At 51.2% G+C, this 18,998-nt stretch overlaps 1 protein-coding gene across 1 annotated transcript; it reads right to left on the reverse strand.

Annotated features, from left to right (window-relative positions):
- Positions 1–806: 806 nt before the first annotated feature.
- BPIFB6 (BPI fold containing family B member 6) lies at positions 807–15,250 on the reverse strand. Its single transcript, XM_019715878.2, has 17 exons — positions 15,172–15,250; positions 13,504–13,561; positions 12,801–12,908; positions 11,409–11,508; positions 10,195–10,299; positions 9,581–9,730; positions 9,359–9,422; positions 8,833–8,893; positions 7,963–8,054; positions 6,978–7,154; positions 5,788–5,841; positions 5,247–5,420; positions 4,457–4,524; positions 2,947–2,992; positions 2,098–2,161; positions 1,602–1,678; positions 807–935 (listed from the first exon to the last, which is right to left on the reverse strand). Exons 3-17 carry the CDS (start codon positions 12,898–12,900, stop codon positions 903–905), a joined length of 1,365 nt encoding a protein of 454 aa, XP_019571437.2. The 5' UTR covers positions 12,901–12,908; positions 13,504–13,561; positions 15,172–15,250; the 3' UTR covers positions 807–902.
- Between the last annotated feature and the right edge of the window lie 3,748 nt (positions 15,251–18,998).

The following is an 18,998-nucleotide window of genomic DNA, read 5'->3' on the forward strand; positions in this document are numbered from 1 at the left end:
TGATGTAATTAATTTAATCCTCATGACAACCCTGCAGAGTTTGGTAATGTCATCATTCTCATGCAGGTGAGGAAACTGAGGCTTAGAGACACTGAGGCACACAGCAGTGAGGAGGCAGAGCCAGGATGTGGACCGAAGCAGGCTTGCTCCAGAATTCCAATCCCATCTCTGCCCTTGACTTACCAGGTGGCCTAGGACCAGTTGTTCAACTTCTCTGAGCCTCATGCTCCACATATTTGAAATGGGGACAGTTCTCTTCTCCCTCAGCTGTTATGACGATTAAAGGAGGTGACACAGGGAGGGCTCCTGGGAGCACACTGGGCCTTCTAAAGGTTCCCTATGAATAGGGCCATCCTTAAGTTACCAAGATGTGGGGGCAAGCAGCTAAAGTGAGGTGGGAAGAGCTCTGCCACTTCCTAAATTGTGTGACTTTGGGCAAGGCAGTTGACCTCACTGTGCTGCAATTTCCTCCTCTATAAAGTGAGGATGGCCATGGTGCCCTCCCCTCACAGGGTTATTGTGTGTATTAAATGAGATCGTACAAGTAAAGCCCTGACTATGGCATTCAGCGGGTACTCGATATATGCTCAAGCCTGCCCCCAAGGCTGTGACCAGCTTCCCTCAGACCCCAAGATGGTCCTAGACCCCAAAACCCACCAAAGGAGAAGAAAAGCCACACGTTGATTTGCTACAAATAACGAGGTCAAAACATTAGATGTTTGTGAGGGCCTTTCTCCTTTTTATTGCCAAGGCCCCAGCCCAGGCCTGCCCTGTTCACTCCTTGTCAAAGAAAGCAGCCAGCTATGGTAGGGAGCCCAGCCCACCGGCTTCAATCAGGGGCTCTTCCATGGGTGCAGCCAGTTGGTGGCGTGTAGACAGCTGGCAGGTGACTCCTGCCCCAATCAGTCCAGCTTCAAGTCCAGCACGAGGGTGTTCTGGCAGGAGGCAAGAGATTAGGTGGGGGTAGAGAGAGCAATGATGGCGGCCACCCAGGCACAGGATGCAACAGACCAGGGCCGTGGCCAGAATGGAAGCCAGCATGGTGTTTAAGAACAGAGGATGAATTAGGCTCACTTGTGACCCTTCACCTCTCTGAGCCTCAATTTTCTCAATGGTCAAGTGGGGACAAGCACCTCTACCTCCAGCGTGGAGAGATGGAATGAGCAAAATGCACATTTAATGCTCCGAGCACAATGCTTGGCATGCAATGTAAAGCTAATATTTATTGAGCACCTACTGTATATGTTTAGGTGAATTATCTCAATGAATCCTCACAACAACTCTCGGAGATGGGTACCCATAGTATCATCCCCATTTTCAGCACAGAAAAATAGAGGCATAGAGAAAAGGGAAGTAATTTGCTTGAGGTGGCAGGAAAAGAAAGGAGCAGAATTCATGTTTCCTTCTGGGGACGCCCTGGCCAAGGGTGGGGATGCAGGCTCTGCGGGGTGGAGTATTGTTAAAGGGATTGCAGGGATAGTACTGATGGCCCCTGCCCTCCTCAGCCCTACTCCCCCCAGGTTGAAAGAGGCAGGCTTTGGCTCATCACTCATTTGCCAAAAGTGTTGACTGACATGGCCTTCCCCAGCTCCTTTCCTCACCTCTACTACATCCAGCTCTGCCAGGTTGTAGTTCATGTCTAGGAAATCCGGAAGTGGGAGGCCGACTTGGAGCACATCTGAGAAATACATTAAGAGTCATTTCAGCCTGACTGCTCTAAAATTAATTACGGAGTGGCTTGCCTGGAGCAGAATAATGGGCCACAGTGCAGTGATTGATTCATGATGCCTGCCAGCTGAACAGGCATAGAAAGCATAGGCCAGATCACCAAGTATTTACCACCCAGGTCTGGGTCATGATCAGGCTCCTGGTGTGGGGTCAAGGGTCAAGGATCTCAACTGTGACAGGGGCCTTTGTCCCTAGACAGGTGATATGAAGTTGACGTTAGCCGCAAGGATTCAGCAAGGGCCATCCACTCCCCTTTAGACTCCCCCTTCTGGGGTCAGTGGAGGGGCTTTGAGACCACTCAGGAAGCATCCCCTCCTGCTTAGAGTGCTTCTTGGCACGAGCTAAATCAAAGCCTGTGGGTGCCCTCACCATTGACGGCTGGGATGTAAGCTTCTTGGAGAAAATCAGTGATGAAGCCAGTCAATTCCTTCTCCTGGGGGAGAGAGAAAACACACACATCCCATCATTCAATTCAATTCAACAGATTTTTTTCAGTTCTCACTCCAACTGGATCTGGGGACTATAGGAATGAATATTAGAGACAGCAAATAATTTGTTCAGCCAGCATAAAAACTCAGCCCGACCCCTGTCTGGCTGTAGGTGGATGCCCTTCATCTCTGCTTAGTCCCTGTTAGGGTGACATGTGGCCCTTGGGTCATGGTGCAGGCATGGGGGAATTCAGGAGACACTGGGTGGCTTGTGGACCCCACTCCTGCTCCTACAGAAAACTCAGTAGCTTTGATTCACTATTTCTCTTTACCTCAGTTTCCTCATTTGTGAAAGCGGAATATAACAGCACCTACTCACAGGTACCTATGAGGATTCCATGAGTTTGGGTAAAGCATATAACACAGAGCATGTGCTCAGTACATGTTGTTGTTGCTGTTAGCACCCATTGGGTCAGGTTCTATACTGGGCCCTGAGGCTACAGAGACTAATAAAAATGACAGCTGGGCCAAACGAGCCAGCTCAGGCTGTTACGCAGGGCAACATTTTTAAAATCTATCCAAGGAGATGTCCAGATTCTATCCAGAAAAGGAAATAGGGGCTCAGAGAGGCTAAGTGACTTTCCCAAGGTCACACAGCAAGCCAGGAGCTCCAAACCCCACAATGACCTGCTCTATTTATTCTGCCTCCATTTCAGGGCACTTCCTAGCAGTTCCAAGAGACAATAAGCCCAGTCTTATCAAACCAGGCAGAAACACTTGGGACACTTACATCGAAGGCACCAATCGATGAGGACCTCCGGGACAGGCTCAGCAATCTGTGGGGGAGAAGGAAACAAGGAGTGGGAAGGGCAGTCAGAGCCACTGCCTCTGGTCTTGGAGAAAGGGAATCTCAAACATCTCAACCCGTTCCTGACACAGAAGTCCCCCCTACGCCTTCTGACTTGGTGTTCACAAGTTCTCTGCTTGCATGCTACCTTTGATGAAGCACTCACCACCTTTTATTACAGCCCATTCTGTTTCCCACAGCTCACACTACTGCCTCCTCCATTGGTCCTGACTCTTCCCTCTGCCCGTCTATTGCTCCTGCCCAAGGCCAGGTATGCAGAGATACGCGGAGATTTGCAGTTAGTCCCAGATTCTTGCAGGACAGTTAGGATCCCTCACGTAGCCCCATACCCTGCACAGTCTCCAGTAGGCACTAATACATGTTGGCACCAAAACAGGCCAGGTGATGGTCATCTGGTGGCTTTATCTTCCCAATATCTATTCTCTATTCTAGTAACAGACTCTCCATTTTCCCCTCTCATTCCAACACATTCAGGTGGGGCTAAACCCAGAGCCGCCAGGGTGAGCACATGACCCAGGACTGGCCAATCAGAGCATTCCACTTCTCAAGTCACAGAGATGGGCTTAGCGTTGGTCATGTGATCCATGGTAGACCAATGAGAAGCAGTTTTGGTAATTTTGTTAGAACCATTGGACAAAAGGCCTCTCTTGTTGTTGGGGTCACTTTGCCACCACCTGGGGAGAGGCTGCTTGAGAATTTAGTCAACAAAGTGAACAGCAAGGACCAAAGGAGGAGGGAGACAGATTCTTGAAGAGTTCATTTGCATACCTAGATCCAGTCATGCCTGAAAGCAAGTCTACCTCTAGAATTTTCAATTATATGAGCCGAAAGATTCCCTTTGGGGCTTAAGTTAGTTGAAGTTGGACTTGTCTCTTGCAACTGAAAGAATCTTGGCCTAATACAAGTCAGATCAAAGATTAAGGCAGATACAAAAAGTAATGAGCAACCGAAGGTAAGGCTAGGATGTTGAAGAGCAATAATGAACATAATGTAGGTAGCCAGTGCCTCACATATAGACAGAGCTCTATAAATATTAGCTGTTATTAGCATAAAGAAAGGCTGCTGGAGGAGGTATCATTTTAGCTGGCGCTGGCTGATAGGTGGATTTGGACAGCATGGGCAAAGTCCTTTTAAATGGAAAAAGGTTCATGGGCCCATAATCAGATTCACTGTGCAAGATCCTAGTGGCATAGTGGGAGCAGTGGTGGGAGAATTTGAGAGGAGCCTTGAGTGCCAGGCTAAGATTTGAGAAAAGATCGTGTAGACAATGGGAAGCCATTGAGGGTTTAGAGCAGGAATAGTAACCAGAGCAGCCTGGCAGTGTGGGGTATACTGGATGGATCAGGGAGAGACCCTGCAGCAAGGGAACAAATGGTGCTGGTAATGCCCATTCAGGGGTACAGGGATGCCAGTGTGGGCAGCAGACTCCTACCTGTGCAGGGAGGTAGCCATCTGTAGCCGGTTCTCGTGCACTGAGTACTGGATTTTCAGGTTAAAGTGCTGGCGTTGGGGGGAAGCAGGAAGAAAGCAGTGGGCCTCCCTTCAGGACTGGTAAAACCAGAGGCTTTACCATCTTCCCAGCACCACCACTGCCAAGACAACCGACGTCTTCCTCTGTGACCATCCCACCTTCAGGAACTGAACCTAGCAGTTTCCCCATGCCCCCAGCCCAGGCTCTTCACCCCCTCCCTGTACCTGGCATGTTTGTAGATTCCTGCACACACCATGTTCTTGTTCTAGGGCTTTGTACACTCTGTAACCTCTGCCTGGAGTACCTTCCATCACCAGCCTCCCCAACATCAACCCCTTCCCCAGCCCATTCCTGTTCAACCTTCAAAACATAGCTCATGCATCACTTCTTCTGGGAAGTCCTCTGTGATTTCCTCAAACTGGATTTGGGATCTCTCTAGGTTGCCAGAGTCTCCTGGTTGAGCCCTTCACTGCCCTTCTAGATGCTAATGAATGTTGGAGGGAAGGAGGGAGGGAATGGAGGGAGGGAGGGAAAAGGAAGGACTAAACTATTGACCCTCAGTTTGTTGATCTTTCTAGACATTCAAAGTTTCAATGGCAGAGCCAAGGATCAGATATCAGGTGACAAGGTCTGAGAGGTTAGGACCACACAATTGAGATTAACTAAGAACCTTTCAATCCATTACTTGTCTATCAATTAAAATCCTACCTTTCAAGAGGTTGGGCCTAAATGGGGAACGGATTCCACTCACAGCTTCCAGGAGAAAGAGGGGTACAGGAGCCTTGCCCCGCCGCCGAACAGCGAACATCTCCAGGGTGCCATGGAGGTGCAGCAGGCTCTTGCCTGTCTTCATGGAGACTTTGGGGGGCTTATTTATTCTGATCTGAGTCACCAAGGGCTTCGGCTTGGGATAGGCCTCAACCACCTACAGAAACCAGGTCCAAACCTCAGACAAGTGGCTTCAGTTGAAACCAGGAATTCATCATGAAATAGGTGATTCTATCTAGGGCACAGGAAGTACGGCATGAAAAGGCTGGGGTGTGTCTATCAGAAAATAAAAGGAACAAAACAGCCAATCTGGCTATTTCTATACTGGACATGGAAAGTACAATGCACAAATGCTGAGCTGTTTCTATGCTGGACCCAAAGGGTACCTTATGGAGAAGTTGGAATGATTCCACATTGGACCGGGGAGATGTGGCATTGAAAAACTGCCTCCCAAGTCCCTTGTCCCTTTGACTGGAAAACAGGGCAGGGCAGGACACAGTGATCATGGGTAGCGGGGCACTCACTTCAGGGATGAAGCCAGCCAGTGTCTCAGTGGTTTGTGGGGGCAGCTCACCAATCTACATGATGAAAGTCAAAGTTAGAATTGCTGAAGTCTTCCCTGAACCATCCTAACAACACATCTCCTCTGACTCAATAAGGTGTGCTCTCTGAAGGTGTGCCCTTCATCAAAACACTTGTCACTCTGTGACTAATTAGATAATGAACTCCTGGGTAGCCCTGTGTTGGCTTACACACTGCCTTGCATATTCCAATTCCCAGAGCTCCTAGCACAAGGTCAAATGCTGAGAAAATGTTGTTGGATGAAAGGGGGGGGGGGGCAGATAGATGGAAGTGAGTAGATGTAATGGGCTGGGGGGCAGGGGTGAGTGGATGGGAGCATGGATGTTTGGATGAGTGTTTATGTAGGAGAATTAATAATAAATAGATGGGCAGGTGGATGAGAAGGTAGAAGAAAAGGATGAAAAGAATGATGAATGGGTGGATGGATAGATAGGAAGATGGTAGATGGAAGATGCTGATAAATGGGTGAAAGAATGGATGGATTAATGGGTGTAAGGATGGATGGGAAGGTACATGGATGAGTGCATGGTGGATGCATGGTAGAGGGATGAATGGATGGATCAGTCGGGATGGATGGTTAGACGGATAGACGGATGGATGGATGGATGGATGGATGGATGGATGGATGGATGGATGGCTAGGAGGATGGGTAATAGAGAGTTGGGTAGGTATATATGGGTGTTTGTGTGATAAATGGCAGATGCATTGATTCACTCTTTCAGTAGTATCAGGTCCTATTCTAGGTGTTGTGTGGATGATATGAACAAATGGATGATGCCAGCTGGAAGGATAGAGCTTAGGGATGACCATATGGAAGGCAGATAGGTGGATGGGTGTATGATGATTGGATCAAAGGAACATAGGTGACTGGCCAATGCATGAGAGTTGTAGGTTGATGAACAAATAGCTGGTTGTATGGACAGGTGAATAGATGGATGAGTAGATGGTGGTTATATGGACAGAGAGATGGTAGATGGTGGGGTGAACTAATGATAGAAACCTAAATCAGTCCTGGCATCTCCTAGTCCTAGTGTGGCCCACATCCCAGGATAATTCTCAGAATGGACACACCAGACAGGGACTGTCATTACAGGGGGCAGAAGCAGATGGGGGGCAGCTTTGGGAAGCTCACCATTGTATCGTGAACATTCAAATTGAAGGACTTCTGCAGAAGGGCCAGCTCTGCTGTGAGGAAGGCAGCTGAGAGCAGCAGCTGCGAGGAGCCTTCAGCATAGTCCTCGGGGAACCCAGGGACCACCCCGGCATCAGCAAGCTCAATGGTGTTGCCGTCTTGCTGCTGCACCACAGGCTGTGAGACAGTGGAAGAAACTCAGCCTTGGCCATGAGGGATTGTGGACAGGGGTGAGTCTCAGTCCTCCAAACCAATGGCACTCAAACCAGCCCTCAGCCAGACAGTCATCAGATGTTACAGCCAGAGCAGGCTACAATGGCTCAACCTTCCCAGGGTGCAGATGGGTAGACAGAGGCCTGAGAGGCTAAGGAAGTCAGTCACTAATCCACTGGTGGTTTCTCCTACAATAGCTTAAAGAAACCCAGTAATCTGACTCTGGTTGAGCCCTCATTTACACAGAATGTGTTTTGTTTTATTCTCAGAAGAAAGAGATAAGTGGAAAACAATGCAGGGTCTATAGGAAATCATGCTGAAGGAAGACTTTGCAGGGAGGTAACTTTTCAGGATTTCTCTTTCCCTACCTGGAAGATGCATCTCACCTTGTCATCTGGGACTCTGGAGACCTGGGTGAGGACCTAACTCTGCCACCAACTCACAGTGAGACCCTAGCCGAGCCCTGCCTCTTCCTGGGCCTCAGTGTTCCCATCTGTACAATGGTGAGGTGCAACTGGGTGAGCCACTCATTGAGAGAAGAAGAGAGCCTTGGGAGAAGGTGTAAGTATGGAGTTGGCAGTCTCGGAAATCAGCTCAGGGACTCAGGGTTCAAGTTGAGAGCAGAAAAAGGGAACGGGCCCCAGTGTGACTATACTCTCATAGTGGGCCTGGTCTGTAAGGGCTTGCGGGGCCCTCCCACCCTCCAGACAGCCCCCACCACTCAGGCCGGTAATCCTGAGACCCCAGGCCCCAGGTGACCCCTGGCGCTTACACTGAAGTCCACTTGGATGTAGCTGGCTGTGGTGGTCGGTATGGATGTCAGGACATACTTAACACTGCCCATCTGGCCCACGGGAATGGGGGCTGTGCAGAGAGGAGGTTCCACTCAGAGAAGTGCCCACCTTGGGGCAGCCCAGAGAAGCCGGCACCAGCCAGCTGCCACCTGAACCTGGCTTGGGTGCCAGGTACCTTGGCCTTCTGTGTGACCCAAGGCAAATTACTTAGCATCTTTGGGCCTCAGTAATTTCATCTGTAGAATGGAGACCACGGTGCCTGACCCGGAAAATCATGCCCTTTCCCATCATTCTGCAGGCACTGAGCTTGAGAGTTCACCAAGGGTTGTCACAGCTCAGTTCTCATCACAGACTGGCAGGGTCAGGAGTATCAGCTCTGTTTTACAGATGAGCAAACTGAGGCTCAGAAGAGCAAAGTGATTTGTCCCAGGCCACACTGCTAGGGACATGAACCTGTCTTCCACTGGACTTTTCTCTCCCCACAACACTGGGGAACCTGTGGACCCCGAGATGATGGAGGCAACAGATCCTCTTGGCAAAGGAAAGAAGTATTACCACCCTTGTGATTACTATTCAGAGTGCAAGGTGTGTGGATGAGCTCACAATGGCCGCTGTCATTGGGCTATGGGGGTGATGGATAGAACAGTGGATGAAGGGCTGAGAGGTGAGGACCCCAGAGACCCTCAGGGCCTCAGATTTTCCATCAGGACAGATGCCATGACCTCGGACCTCCTCTAATCCCAAGGATGGGCTGGGAGCAAGCACTTGAATGGGGAGTGGGGCATCAAAGTCCTAATGCCCGTTCTAATGTACCCATGTGGGAGCAGAGCATGGCTAGGACTACTCACCATTTAGGTTGGCCCACTTCCTGTTCACATACACCAGGACTGCATCAATGGCTGGACACATCTGGAAGCAGAGAAGGCGCTTGCCTGAGGGGGCCCAAGCATGGAGGGCCTCACTTCTCACAGCTGAACGGCACTCCACAGGGAGTCCCAAGAGCCCTGGCAGGAGAGGGAATGGACGCATAACTGAGGCCACAGTCACATGGAAAGTCAATGGCAGAGCCTGGACTAGAACTCAGCTCTCCTGACCACAACCTGCAAGATCAGTGAGGACTCATTCCCCAGTGACTGGAAATCTGAGCAGGGTTGGCAAACTGTGATGTGCAGGCTGCCATGTCCTCCTCCTGTGCTCATGGCAGACATCACTAGATGATCATGGCACTCTCTCCCACTGAGCCAGCCACAGCCTCAGAATCCTCCTCAGCCAATATCAGTCAATCAAGATCAGCATCTGAGATAAAATGCACTTGCCAGCCCTGGTCTAAGTACTCCCGCGGATGAGGGGTAGAGGCGTGCTCTGGGCACTCACCAGGCCAGGGAGAACTTTGTGTAGAGTGCTGTCCAGGAACTTGTTGATAACATTAGGCATCATGCTGGACACAGAGAGTGGGGACAGGGACACAGATGGCAGGAAGTTAGGCACAGGACAAACAGGGCATGGATAAGGAAGTGCAATGGCCCAGGAAGTGGGATGCTGGGCCAGTGTGACGATGTGGACCCAGCCTTCCTCCCCAGTCACAGAACCTCTCACTTGCTAGGCAGGTTGGTCTTCACGCTGACCAGGATGACCTCACAGCCCTCGCTCTTGAACTTGGGGAGGCCTGTCTCCTCATCCTGCAGGAACCGGTTGGTGGCTGTGATGTTCAGGACCACGACGATCTCCATGTTCTTACCTATGAAGCTGGAGAAAGGGGCAGGCAAGCATCACGCACATCTCTGCCACTGTGGCCACTAAGCTTGTCTCCTCTTTGCCCACATTCTCGGCAGCTCCAGAAGGGGAGCAGGGTGGAGGGGCCACCCTTACAAGACTGGAAAGGGGATAGGACATGCCCAAGGTCACGAAACAAGTCTTTCCTCTTCTCTCTTGTTTTCGTGAACTCCTATACATTCTTCAAAACCCTGCTCAGCTGTCATTGTCTCTGATCCCCTCACTCTGCCAATACTTCCTCTATCCCAGGCTAATTATTTAATCTGTGATCATCTATGTTCAGTCCTGGTTCCCATCAAAGTTAGGAACCAAATTTGCATCATCTCAGACCACAGCTCCCACGTCATATGCAGTGGGTACTCAATACATGTGTATGTAAGGGAAACAAGGGAGCCATTCTCCTCCTCTCCTCTCCTCTCCTCACCTGCCATACTCACCTCTTGCCAGTGATGGTCATGCCGGTGGACACGCACTGGAAGATGCCCCCACCAGGCATGAAGCTCAGAGTGATGACAGGTAGTTTCACATCCTTCACTTTCATGCTGGGAGGGGACAGACATCCACAGCAATGAGAACCAGGCAGGTGAGACCTTGCCAGGCCCCCAAATCGCTCCTCCACCACCTTGCTTGGGAGGCCTCGGGTAAATCCCATATCCCATGTAACTGGGGTAAGCCTGCCTCATGAGACCATCATGAGATACAAACAAAAGGCTGCACAAAATATGAACCAATCTGTGCACAGAAAACACTCATCATGTGTGAGTCGGGATATCTGGCTGACTTAGTGACCTTGGGCTGCACTCTTCCCTTCTGTGGGCCTTAGTTTCCCCACTGGCAAAATAGGGAGGTTTGCTATGATCAGGGTTTCTCAACAGGGGCACTCTTGGCATTTTGGACAGGAAAAATTTTTGTTGTGGGGCGCTGTCCTGTGCACTATAGGATGTTTAGCAGCATCCCAGCTTCTACCTACTAGAGGCACTAGGTGGACCTCCCCAGCCTCACCCCTGCAAGTCATGACAACAAAAAATGTCTCCTAACATTGACAAATGTCCCTTGGAGGCAAAATCACCCCTGGTTGGGAACCACCAGTCTGAGATACAGGATAACAGTGATGTGGCACATCCACTCTCACCTGCCCATCCTGAGCTCTTGGCAGACATTGCTAATCGATCACAGTCCTATTTCCCTCTCTGTCCAGAGAGTGCCTCCCCAGTACGTCATTCCAGTCAGTCCTTAGCCATCAACCCCATAGGGCACTTGCCACGGAACCAATTTGCCTCTGTCATTAGATGATTGTTGATACCTTTCCTGCTCTGCCATTTGAGGATTTTTTTTGTTTAATTGCCCATACATTCAGTGAGCTCCTGCTGCATGCAGGGAGTTGGAGCTTGACTTTTCAGCCTCACTTCCTCCTCCCAATGACCCTGCTCACAACAGGGCAGAAATTGTCCCTGGTGGATGACTGAGGAGACCGAGGCCCAGGCAGGAGCAGTGACCTTCCCAGGGTCACAGAGCAAGCCAGCAGCAAGGCAGGGAAGAGGTCCTATGCCCGGCACTTGCTCTCCCACCTGCCGTCTCAGGTTCAGGCACAGCGCTCCCCACCACCCTGTGGTAAGCTGTCACCCCCACTCCAAGCGCCTCCCCTGCTCACTTGGTGATGCCTTTGATGGGTTTCACCCCCGGCTGTTTCTTGCCCGCCTCAGCTGCCATCTTGTCCAGGATGTGACTCTCCTCCATGGCACTCTGGACCTCTGGATCAGGGCAGGGTCCAGAGAGACACTCAGTTGCGCTCCTTACTGCTTCCCTGTCCCGGGCCAATCTCTTAGGTAGCCCAGGCCTAGGCCACACACAGGTGGCAAGACTATATGCCTCACAGTCACTGTGGCCCACCCTGAGCTGGATGATCCAGGGACCCAGAGATGAGTCATGCCAGCCCATGTCCTCTTCCAACCTCATGGGGAAGACAAAGTGACCAGCAATGACAGTAACGAGTGATGAAAGCCATAATAAGTTCAGGCTGCTGGAGGAATCACATGAGGGTTTGGGCCAGCAAAAAAAGAGCTGGGGAAGGCTTCCAGGAGGAGGTGACATGTCAGTTGGTCCTCAAGGGAGGAATAGGAATTTTCACCAGGAAGCAAAAGAATAAAGGGGCTACTCTGGGCAGAGGGCACAGCAAGTACAAAGGTGGGGATGGTGGGGGAAGTGGCATGGTGAGGGAAAAGTGAGAAATGCAGCTTGGCTGGAGAGTGGGGAGGGACATGACAGGGAAACTGGAGCAGTTTGCAGGGGTCATAGCATGGAGGCCTTGAATCCCAATCATCCAGGTGATTAGGGAACTCATCTAGGATCTTGTTAAAATGCAGATTCTGTACCTGAAGCCAATACATTCTAATTCCCCAGGCCTGGAGGTCCCAACCCCAAATGACACTGCCAGAAACACCTCCATATTCATCTTGAGCTAATTCCCAGAAAAGGGACAAATACTGAGCTGGTAGAACTGTCATTATCCCTTGGCACCTGGATGTGACTACATTTCCCTTGAAGTTATAGAGCTCAAAAGTAGAAAATGAATTTTACTCAAGTCCCTCCAGGCGATTTTAATCTATTTCATTTGATCCTGCCAGATAAAGACTGGTCACCCTATTTTACATTTCTTTACATTTTACATTTACAGATGAGCAAACAGCAACACAGAGAGAGTAACACAGAGAGGGTAAGTAAAATGCCTGAGGTCACACAGCAAGTTATTGGCAGAGCTGGGATTTAGCTTATGTCTGTCACCCCCACAGCCCACTTGCTGCCATCGGGGCCAAGGAGAGGCTACAAGGAAACAGGATTTCCAGCTATGGTTCAACCTTGTGGGGGGGCCTTGGGAAAGTCACCCCATTTTCTCAGGAATAATAGTTACCTATTGTTTATAAGCTTATAAGTGTATTAGGAGGATCACAGGATGCTCAAGGCCATGCATACATGAGCAGTCACTTCGTACCTGCCACCGCCTCCTATCCATCCCCCACCCCCACACCCAGGCCTGCCAGCTCACCGTGATTCATAATGTCCATGCCCAGTCGCAGCAGTGCCCCGGGGTCAGCTCGTGTGCGGGGCAGCAGGCCACAGAGTGCCAGACACAGGATCCACAGCATGGCTTCACCTGTATCATGGGGCCTGAATTGGGAGCAGACCACCAGGCCCTGCTCCCCCTGGAGACCTCCAATGCTCCAGAGCAGACTGGGCCCTCTGAATGAGCTCTAGCCAATTCAGCAAATCTTATTACTGCCTTCCAGAGGGGTCAAAGAATGTCCAGATTAAACCCATGGCCTCTGGAGTCACCGCAGGAGGGTCACTTCCCTCCCTAAGCCTCAGTTTCCTCATCGGTGGGCATGATACATTGTAACCATTCTCCACTATGGGGTGGGTGGGAGGTTCAGCTGCAGTTTTTCATGAATTCAAGAGTAGTTCAGTGCCTGCCAGGCAATGCTGGGGTCACAGAGGGAATTCCAACCTGGTCCTGACTCAGGGAATTCCCACCGCAGCATGGGAGTGGGGAACCCCCCAATTCTCCCCACCTTGGTACTACAGCCAATGGCATCCCCCACTTCTTCCAGCTCAGTCTCACTTCCAAAAATCTCAACTCACAACCCCTTAAGCCTCCTTGAGACATTGCCTCACCAATAGGGAAACTGAGGCACACACCCACGGTCTCATAGTTACCCCTGGTCCCCCAGAAATCCCTTCCTCCTACTTACCAAGACCTGAAATTCTCCAAACCAGAGGCCAAGCGTTTATTTCAGGTTTGAGTTGTGGCTGAAAGAATCAAGGAGGAGTGACAGGCCTGGCCTGTGTTACCAGGGAGAGGGAGCTCCAGCTGGATTTCTGCTGACAGCAGGCTCAAGCCACTGAGGGTCCCACTGGCCCACAAACAGAGATGGATGCCTACTCTGAGCCCATGCATGCACGCATGCAAGCGTTCATTCACTCATTCAGCTTGCACTTATTGAGTGCGCCAGGCAGGCCGGGCTACGAGGTAGACACGGCAGAGATAGATCTGCTGTCCCTGAATACTAAAAGGAAGCAATAGAATGGGATACGCATGTGTGTGTGTGTGTGTGTGTGTGTGTGTGTGTGTGTGTGTGTGTGTGTCTGTGTGTGTGTGTCTGTGTGTGTGTACCCGTGCATGCTGGGGGTGGCAGGTAAACAGGGAGGGACTCTGAAGAGGAGATATTTAGGCTGAAACATCAAGGATGGGAAAGTAGCCAGAATTTAAAAAGCCAGGGGACCATTTGAACCTATAATCAATATTTACGAAATGAAAGTATGTATTTCTCTCTCATCCCGTTCAATTTTTAAATGTCTATCTGGGCTTGACAATAATCAATCTTGGTGTTTCCTTAAACCCTGTGAATACACACCTGTGTGCCATGGGAATGTTGCCAGGCACACGCACACCCAATACCAAATCTCTTAGAAAATAATCTCCACAGGGACCCTGGAGTTCAGTGCCAGAGTGACAGAGCTGAGAGGAGCTTGCTGAAGGTCTCCTCCAGCCCCAGCCCCATCTCCCATTTGGGGAGACAATGCTACCCCAGTTCCCCCCATTCCCAGGTCAGAACTGATGCCAGGTGTTAAGGCCACTCTGGGCAGGATTTTTTGCCCTCTTAGAATACTAAGTGGATTGAGGTAACATTGTTGGGTGGGTGTTTCTGAGACCAACAGTTAATGCCAAAGTTTTGTTTCTGATTGTGCTTGTGTTTTCGCCTAAGCTGTCTGACCCTCTTAGAATGTCCTCCCTGCTCCCATCCGTGACCTGCTCATCCCTCAAGCCCTAATTTCAGCCTCTGCCCTCCCACCAGGAAGTACCCCTTAACCCCCAACCACCCCCATCCTCAAAGACCACAGTTTGAACCTGACTGCACACCTAATCCATCCCACCCCAAGACGAGTGTTTCCTGCTGCTCCCAGGTGCATTCTTTGCTCACACATTTTCCTCCACCTAGAATCCCTCTGTCCCTTTCTCTGCTTGGTAAATGTTTCTAGATGCACCGACCCTCCTCTCCATCCGCCCATCCCTTCCCCGTTGCCCCAGCTCAGCTCTGAGCTCCTGCCAAGCAGGACTTCTCTGGTCTCCCCTCAGCCTCAGATGGGGCCCAAGGAGGCCTCTCATATCTGCTGTCTCCTTGATCTTGCCCAAGTCCTACAGCATCTGAAGGTTGCCATGTCCTGCGGCTTCCTATCAGGTGAGGAGCGCTGGGCAGAGGTCAGGGCATAGAAACAAGCCCTGGCCCTGCCACCCACTTTCTGTATGATCTCAGGCAAGTCCCTTCCCCTCTCTGGGCCTCAGTGTTCTCATCTGTAAAATGCCAGTGCTGGATAAGACACTCTCTGGGGAGAGTTCCACAGGTGGGGCCTGTCCTTACCTTGCCGAGCCTGGGGACGTCCTGCAGATGACGGACCCCTGCGTCTGGACTTGGAGATGAGGAAGCCCTTATATTTGGGAGCCTGATTAGCTGCTTGGATAATTAAGGGTTTAATAAGGCCCAGATAATTATCTAGAGGCCTGGAGAGTAGGGGCCCCAGTGTTCACGTGACGCTTCGGTCTGTGCCAACGTAAATAGCACAGAGGATGAAGGTGTCTGGGAAACCCGGTGACTGCACAAGAATGGGCACTGGGCGGTGGGGGGTATGGTCACTGCAGTGGGCATCAGGGCTCACGTTGCCCTAGGCCCGGAGCCTCCCGAAAGGCTGGGCACACAGTTGGAATTCATCCGTTTCTGCCACAAACATTTATTGAGCAGCTGGGACTGTACAGGGCACTGGGGATGCCTCGGTGAATAGGCACTTGGGGCTCCTGTCCTGAGAGGGCTCCTGGCACCTCCAGGGGAGGATGGCTGCTCCACAAGTCAGCAATCACAAAGCCAGGTCATTCCTGGGGAGAAAAGGGTGATGGCAGCCACTGAACCAGGAGGACGGAAGGGCAGGGAGGGAAGAACGCGGACCCCTGGAGTGGGGATGTTGGAGCCAGCTCTGCAAGCCAGGGGAAAGGTGTCTCAGCAGGGGGCCAGCAAGTGCATCAGGCCTTGTGCTCCCACAGACAGTCACGTATGAAGAGCTAATCGTCCAGTGGGGTAGCCTCAGGATGCTCTTGGAAGACATGCCAGGTGGTGATAAATGCTAGGGGGTGGGGGGCAGCTTCTCTCAACGTTCAGAGCTGAAGGGCAATGAAGGCAGGATGACCACAGGGCCACACAGTAAGCTGGCCACAGAGCTGGGACTAGAACCCAGCCTTGGGGTGCCCAGCCTCTGCTCTGCTGTCCATGAGGCCCTTGGGAGGCCTGGCTGGGGTCACCTCAAGGGTGATGAACAGTCCTGGGGGGCTGCTGAAGAGCTAAGGTTTTCCTCATCCCTCCCACAGGGAGCTCACAGGTCTGGAAGATCGAGGAAGCTGCTCTGTCCATTTTGTACATGGAGCCACTGAGGCAGGGGGTTGGGGCCAGGACCTGCCTGAGGTCAGCGGGGTGAAATCAAGGTTGGACGGGGGAGAGAAGGACCCAGGTCAGCCCAGCCAGTCTCGGTCCTGATCTGGGCCCTGAGCTGCAGGAGCCAGTCTACAGATAGCATCGTTTTATACCTGTGGATCGGCCCCTAGCGACAGAGGGACAGGCTGGCCTCACTTCCTCCTCCAGCAAGCAAATCCACCAGAGCGTGCCTGTGGTCACCTGGCCCTCCCTGCCTCCTCCCAGGGCCGTCCTGGGTATTGTGAGCGGACGCGGAGGTCGGAAGGACATGGGGTTGGGGTGAGAAACCCCCTTATGAGGAGTCAGGGATCTGGGCCCCAGCCCAGCCACTGCCCTCACAAGCTGTGTGGCCTTGGGCGGCTCCCTCAACCTCCCTGGGCCACTGTTTTATCCTCTTTATGATGAGAGGACAGAATAATAATAGTAATTCTGGGCAGGAAAAGGAACAGTCATGCCATCCCCTGTTCCCTTAAGTTCAAAGTAAAGTGGTCCCAACCAATTTCCAGTGGCCAGATAGGTGGCAAGCTCCCTAAAAATAAAATTATTTTAAGGAAACAGAGTCTTTCCCGGGGTGCCCAGAATGTGGTCCCTCTGCGACCTAGCAGCTGCACCCTGGGGACAGCCTGTCTGCACGTGGCCCTTACCTAACAGAAACCAAAGACCTCACCAACCCCCATCTTTCTGGTACATCCACTCTGATGGCCTCTTGCCCACCCAGTGACCGGACTCCCTTTGTCAGAGTCCTGCGAGGCCACTTGTGGAGCAGCTGCTACATCTGCAAGCACAAGCCCCCTCCCCGTGATGCTCCTCCCCTCACACCATGCCGCTTGCACTCTTGCACGTGGGCTCTGGAGGTCTTAGCTGCCTATGATTTGCCCAGCAAATCCGGGCCAGCTCAACAATACCCTCTCCAGTGCAGTCTGAGCTCCTCCACGTTTTCCCTTCCTTGGGTGCCCTCCCTCAGCCCTGGAATACCAGAGTTCCCTTCTAGCTTAGAGTTACTCGTTCACCAGATAATAACTCCTCATATGAAATGTTCCCTGTTTAAGCTACCATGTGGTTTCTACCTTCTGAATGGACCCAGATTGCAGCACTTATCTGTGCCTCTCAGCAGCCAGCGGCCAGTGGCCAGCGGCCAGCAGGCTCCTAACTGAATGGCTGAATGGTCCCTTAGGATCTGGACCGGCTCTCTTTGACCAGAACATTGCTTCTGTCTAGGAACAGAGCTTGATTCAGATGTTGTGTCCCCCTCCTCTTACAAGAACATATATCATAGGTCCAGACACATCATGGGTACAAAGATCTAGCCTGTTGGAAAATGATGGATAAATGGGTGGATGTGTGAGTGAGACGATGCAGGGACAAAGGAATGGGTGGGTGTATGGATTGATAGGTAGGTAGATGAATAGATGGGTGGAAGGAAGGAAAGAAAGAAAGAAGGGAGGGGAGAGGGGGAGCGAGGGAGAGAAAGGGAGGAAGGGAGGTAGGGAGGGATAGAGGGAGGAAGGAGGGAGGGAGGGAAGTTTGGACCATTGGACTGAAAGACGGCTTAATGGATACGACCTGCGCAGTGAGCTCATGATCTTTTTCTAGGTCATTACTTCCTTTATTGACTGTGTCTGTATATTAAAATTTTTGTCTCTCCTATTCCAAACCACCTAGCCTTGGGCTGAGGCTATGTTAAGTCCCAATAAAAGTAGGATTAATGGATTAATTAACTAAGCGACCAAATGAAATAAAAGCCATGCTGTCCTGAGCAAAATCATGAGGCTGGATTTTACTGTCTCCCCCTTTCCACTCTCTCACCCCCACCCCATCTCTTCCCCACCACCAAGACTCTGGGCTGGTCCCAGGTCCCTCAGCCTGTCACACTGAGACTTTAGGGATGAACCTATAACCCGTATGGCAGGAAAGGTGTTACACAGTACCAAAGGTTTTGCTTACTGATGGCAGAAATTTGGGCACATTTTACTCCCCAGGGAAACATGAACAGAAAATGAATTCTTATATCTAGGCAGGAAGGAATACTATCTCTGGCTAAGAGACCAGCTTATGTAGGGGAGAAAATTACATGGCTTTGGTTGCTAGTGTTTGCATCCTCGGTCTTCTCTAGGTCATCTTGTATATGACCTGCTGGGTTTAAAGAGCTTTTGGAGGGAAAAAGAATTAGACACATTTGGTGAGGACATAGGCCCAAAAGGCCCAGAAGGCCCTGCCTCCTTCAAACAAAATACTTGCTCATGACCTGAGTAAACCAAAGATGGAGAAGCTGCCTGAGAAGGCAGGAAACTCCCCATCACCTGAGACTCGTGACCCAAAGACAAACCCCAGGTTGGGGTGCTGGTGATAGAAGATAGAACTAGACATCATATGTCTGGATTCCAGGAAGGTTGCAGGCCTAGGGACCCAGCTCTGAGATTCTGGGAGCATTCTTCTCCTTGCTGGGCCTCAGTCCCTGCATCTGTGAAATGGGACTCCACACCCTGCCTGCCTGACTCACACAGCTCTTATGAGGTTCTAGGAATAAGATGGGATGTGACACTGTAGAGAGGCCCACCCCAGTGAGGGGCCGGGAGAAATGGACAGGCAGGCCACATAGACACACATGAGATGTGCCACCAGGTAGGGAGAAGGGCCTAGACTGTCACCATGGCATTCATAACTTCCAGCTCATCCGTGTTGCTCTCCAGGGTTCTCTTTCAAAATATGAGCTCCCCGGGCATGGAGGT

The sequence above is a fragment of the Rhinolophus sinicus genome, linkage group LG13 (genome assembly GCF_036562045.2).
Source record: "Rhinolophus sinicus isolate RSC01 linkage group LG13, ASM3656204v1, whole genome shotgun sequence".
NCBI lineage: Eukaryota > Metazoa > Chordata > Mammalia > Chiroptera > Rhinolophidae > Rhinolophus > Rhinolophus sinicus.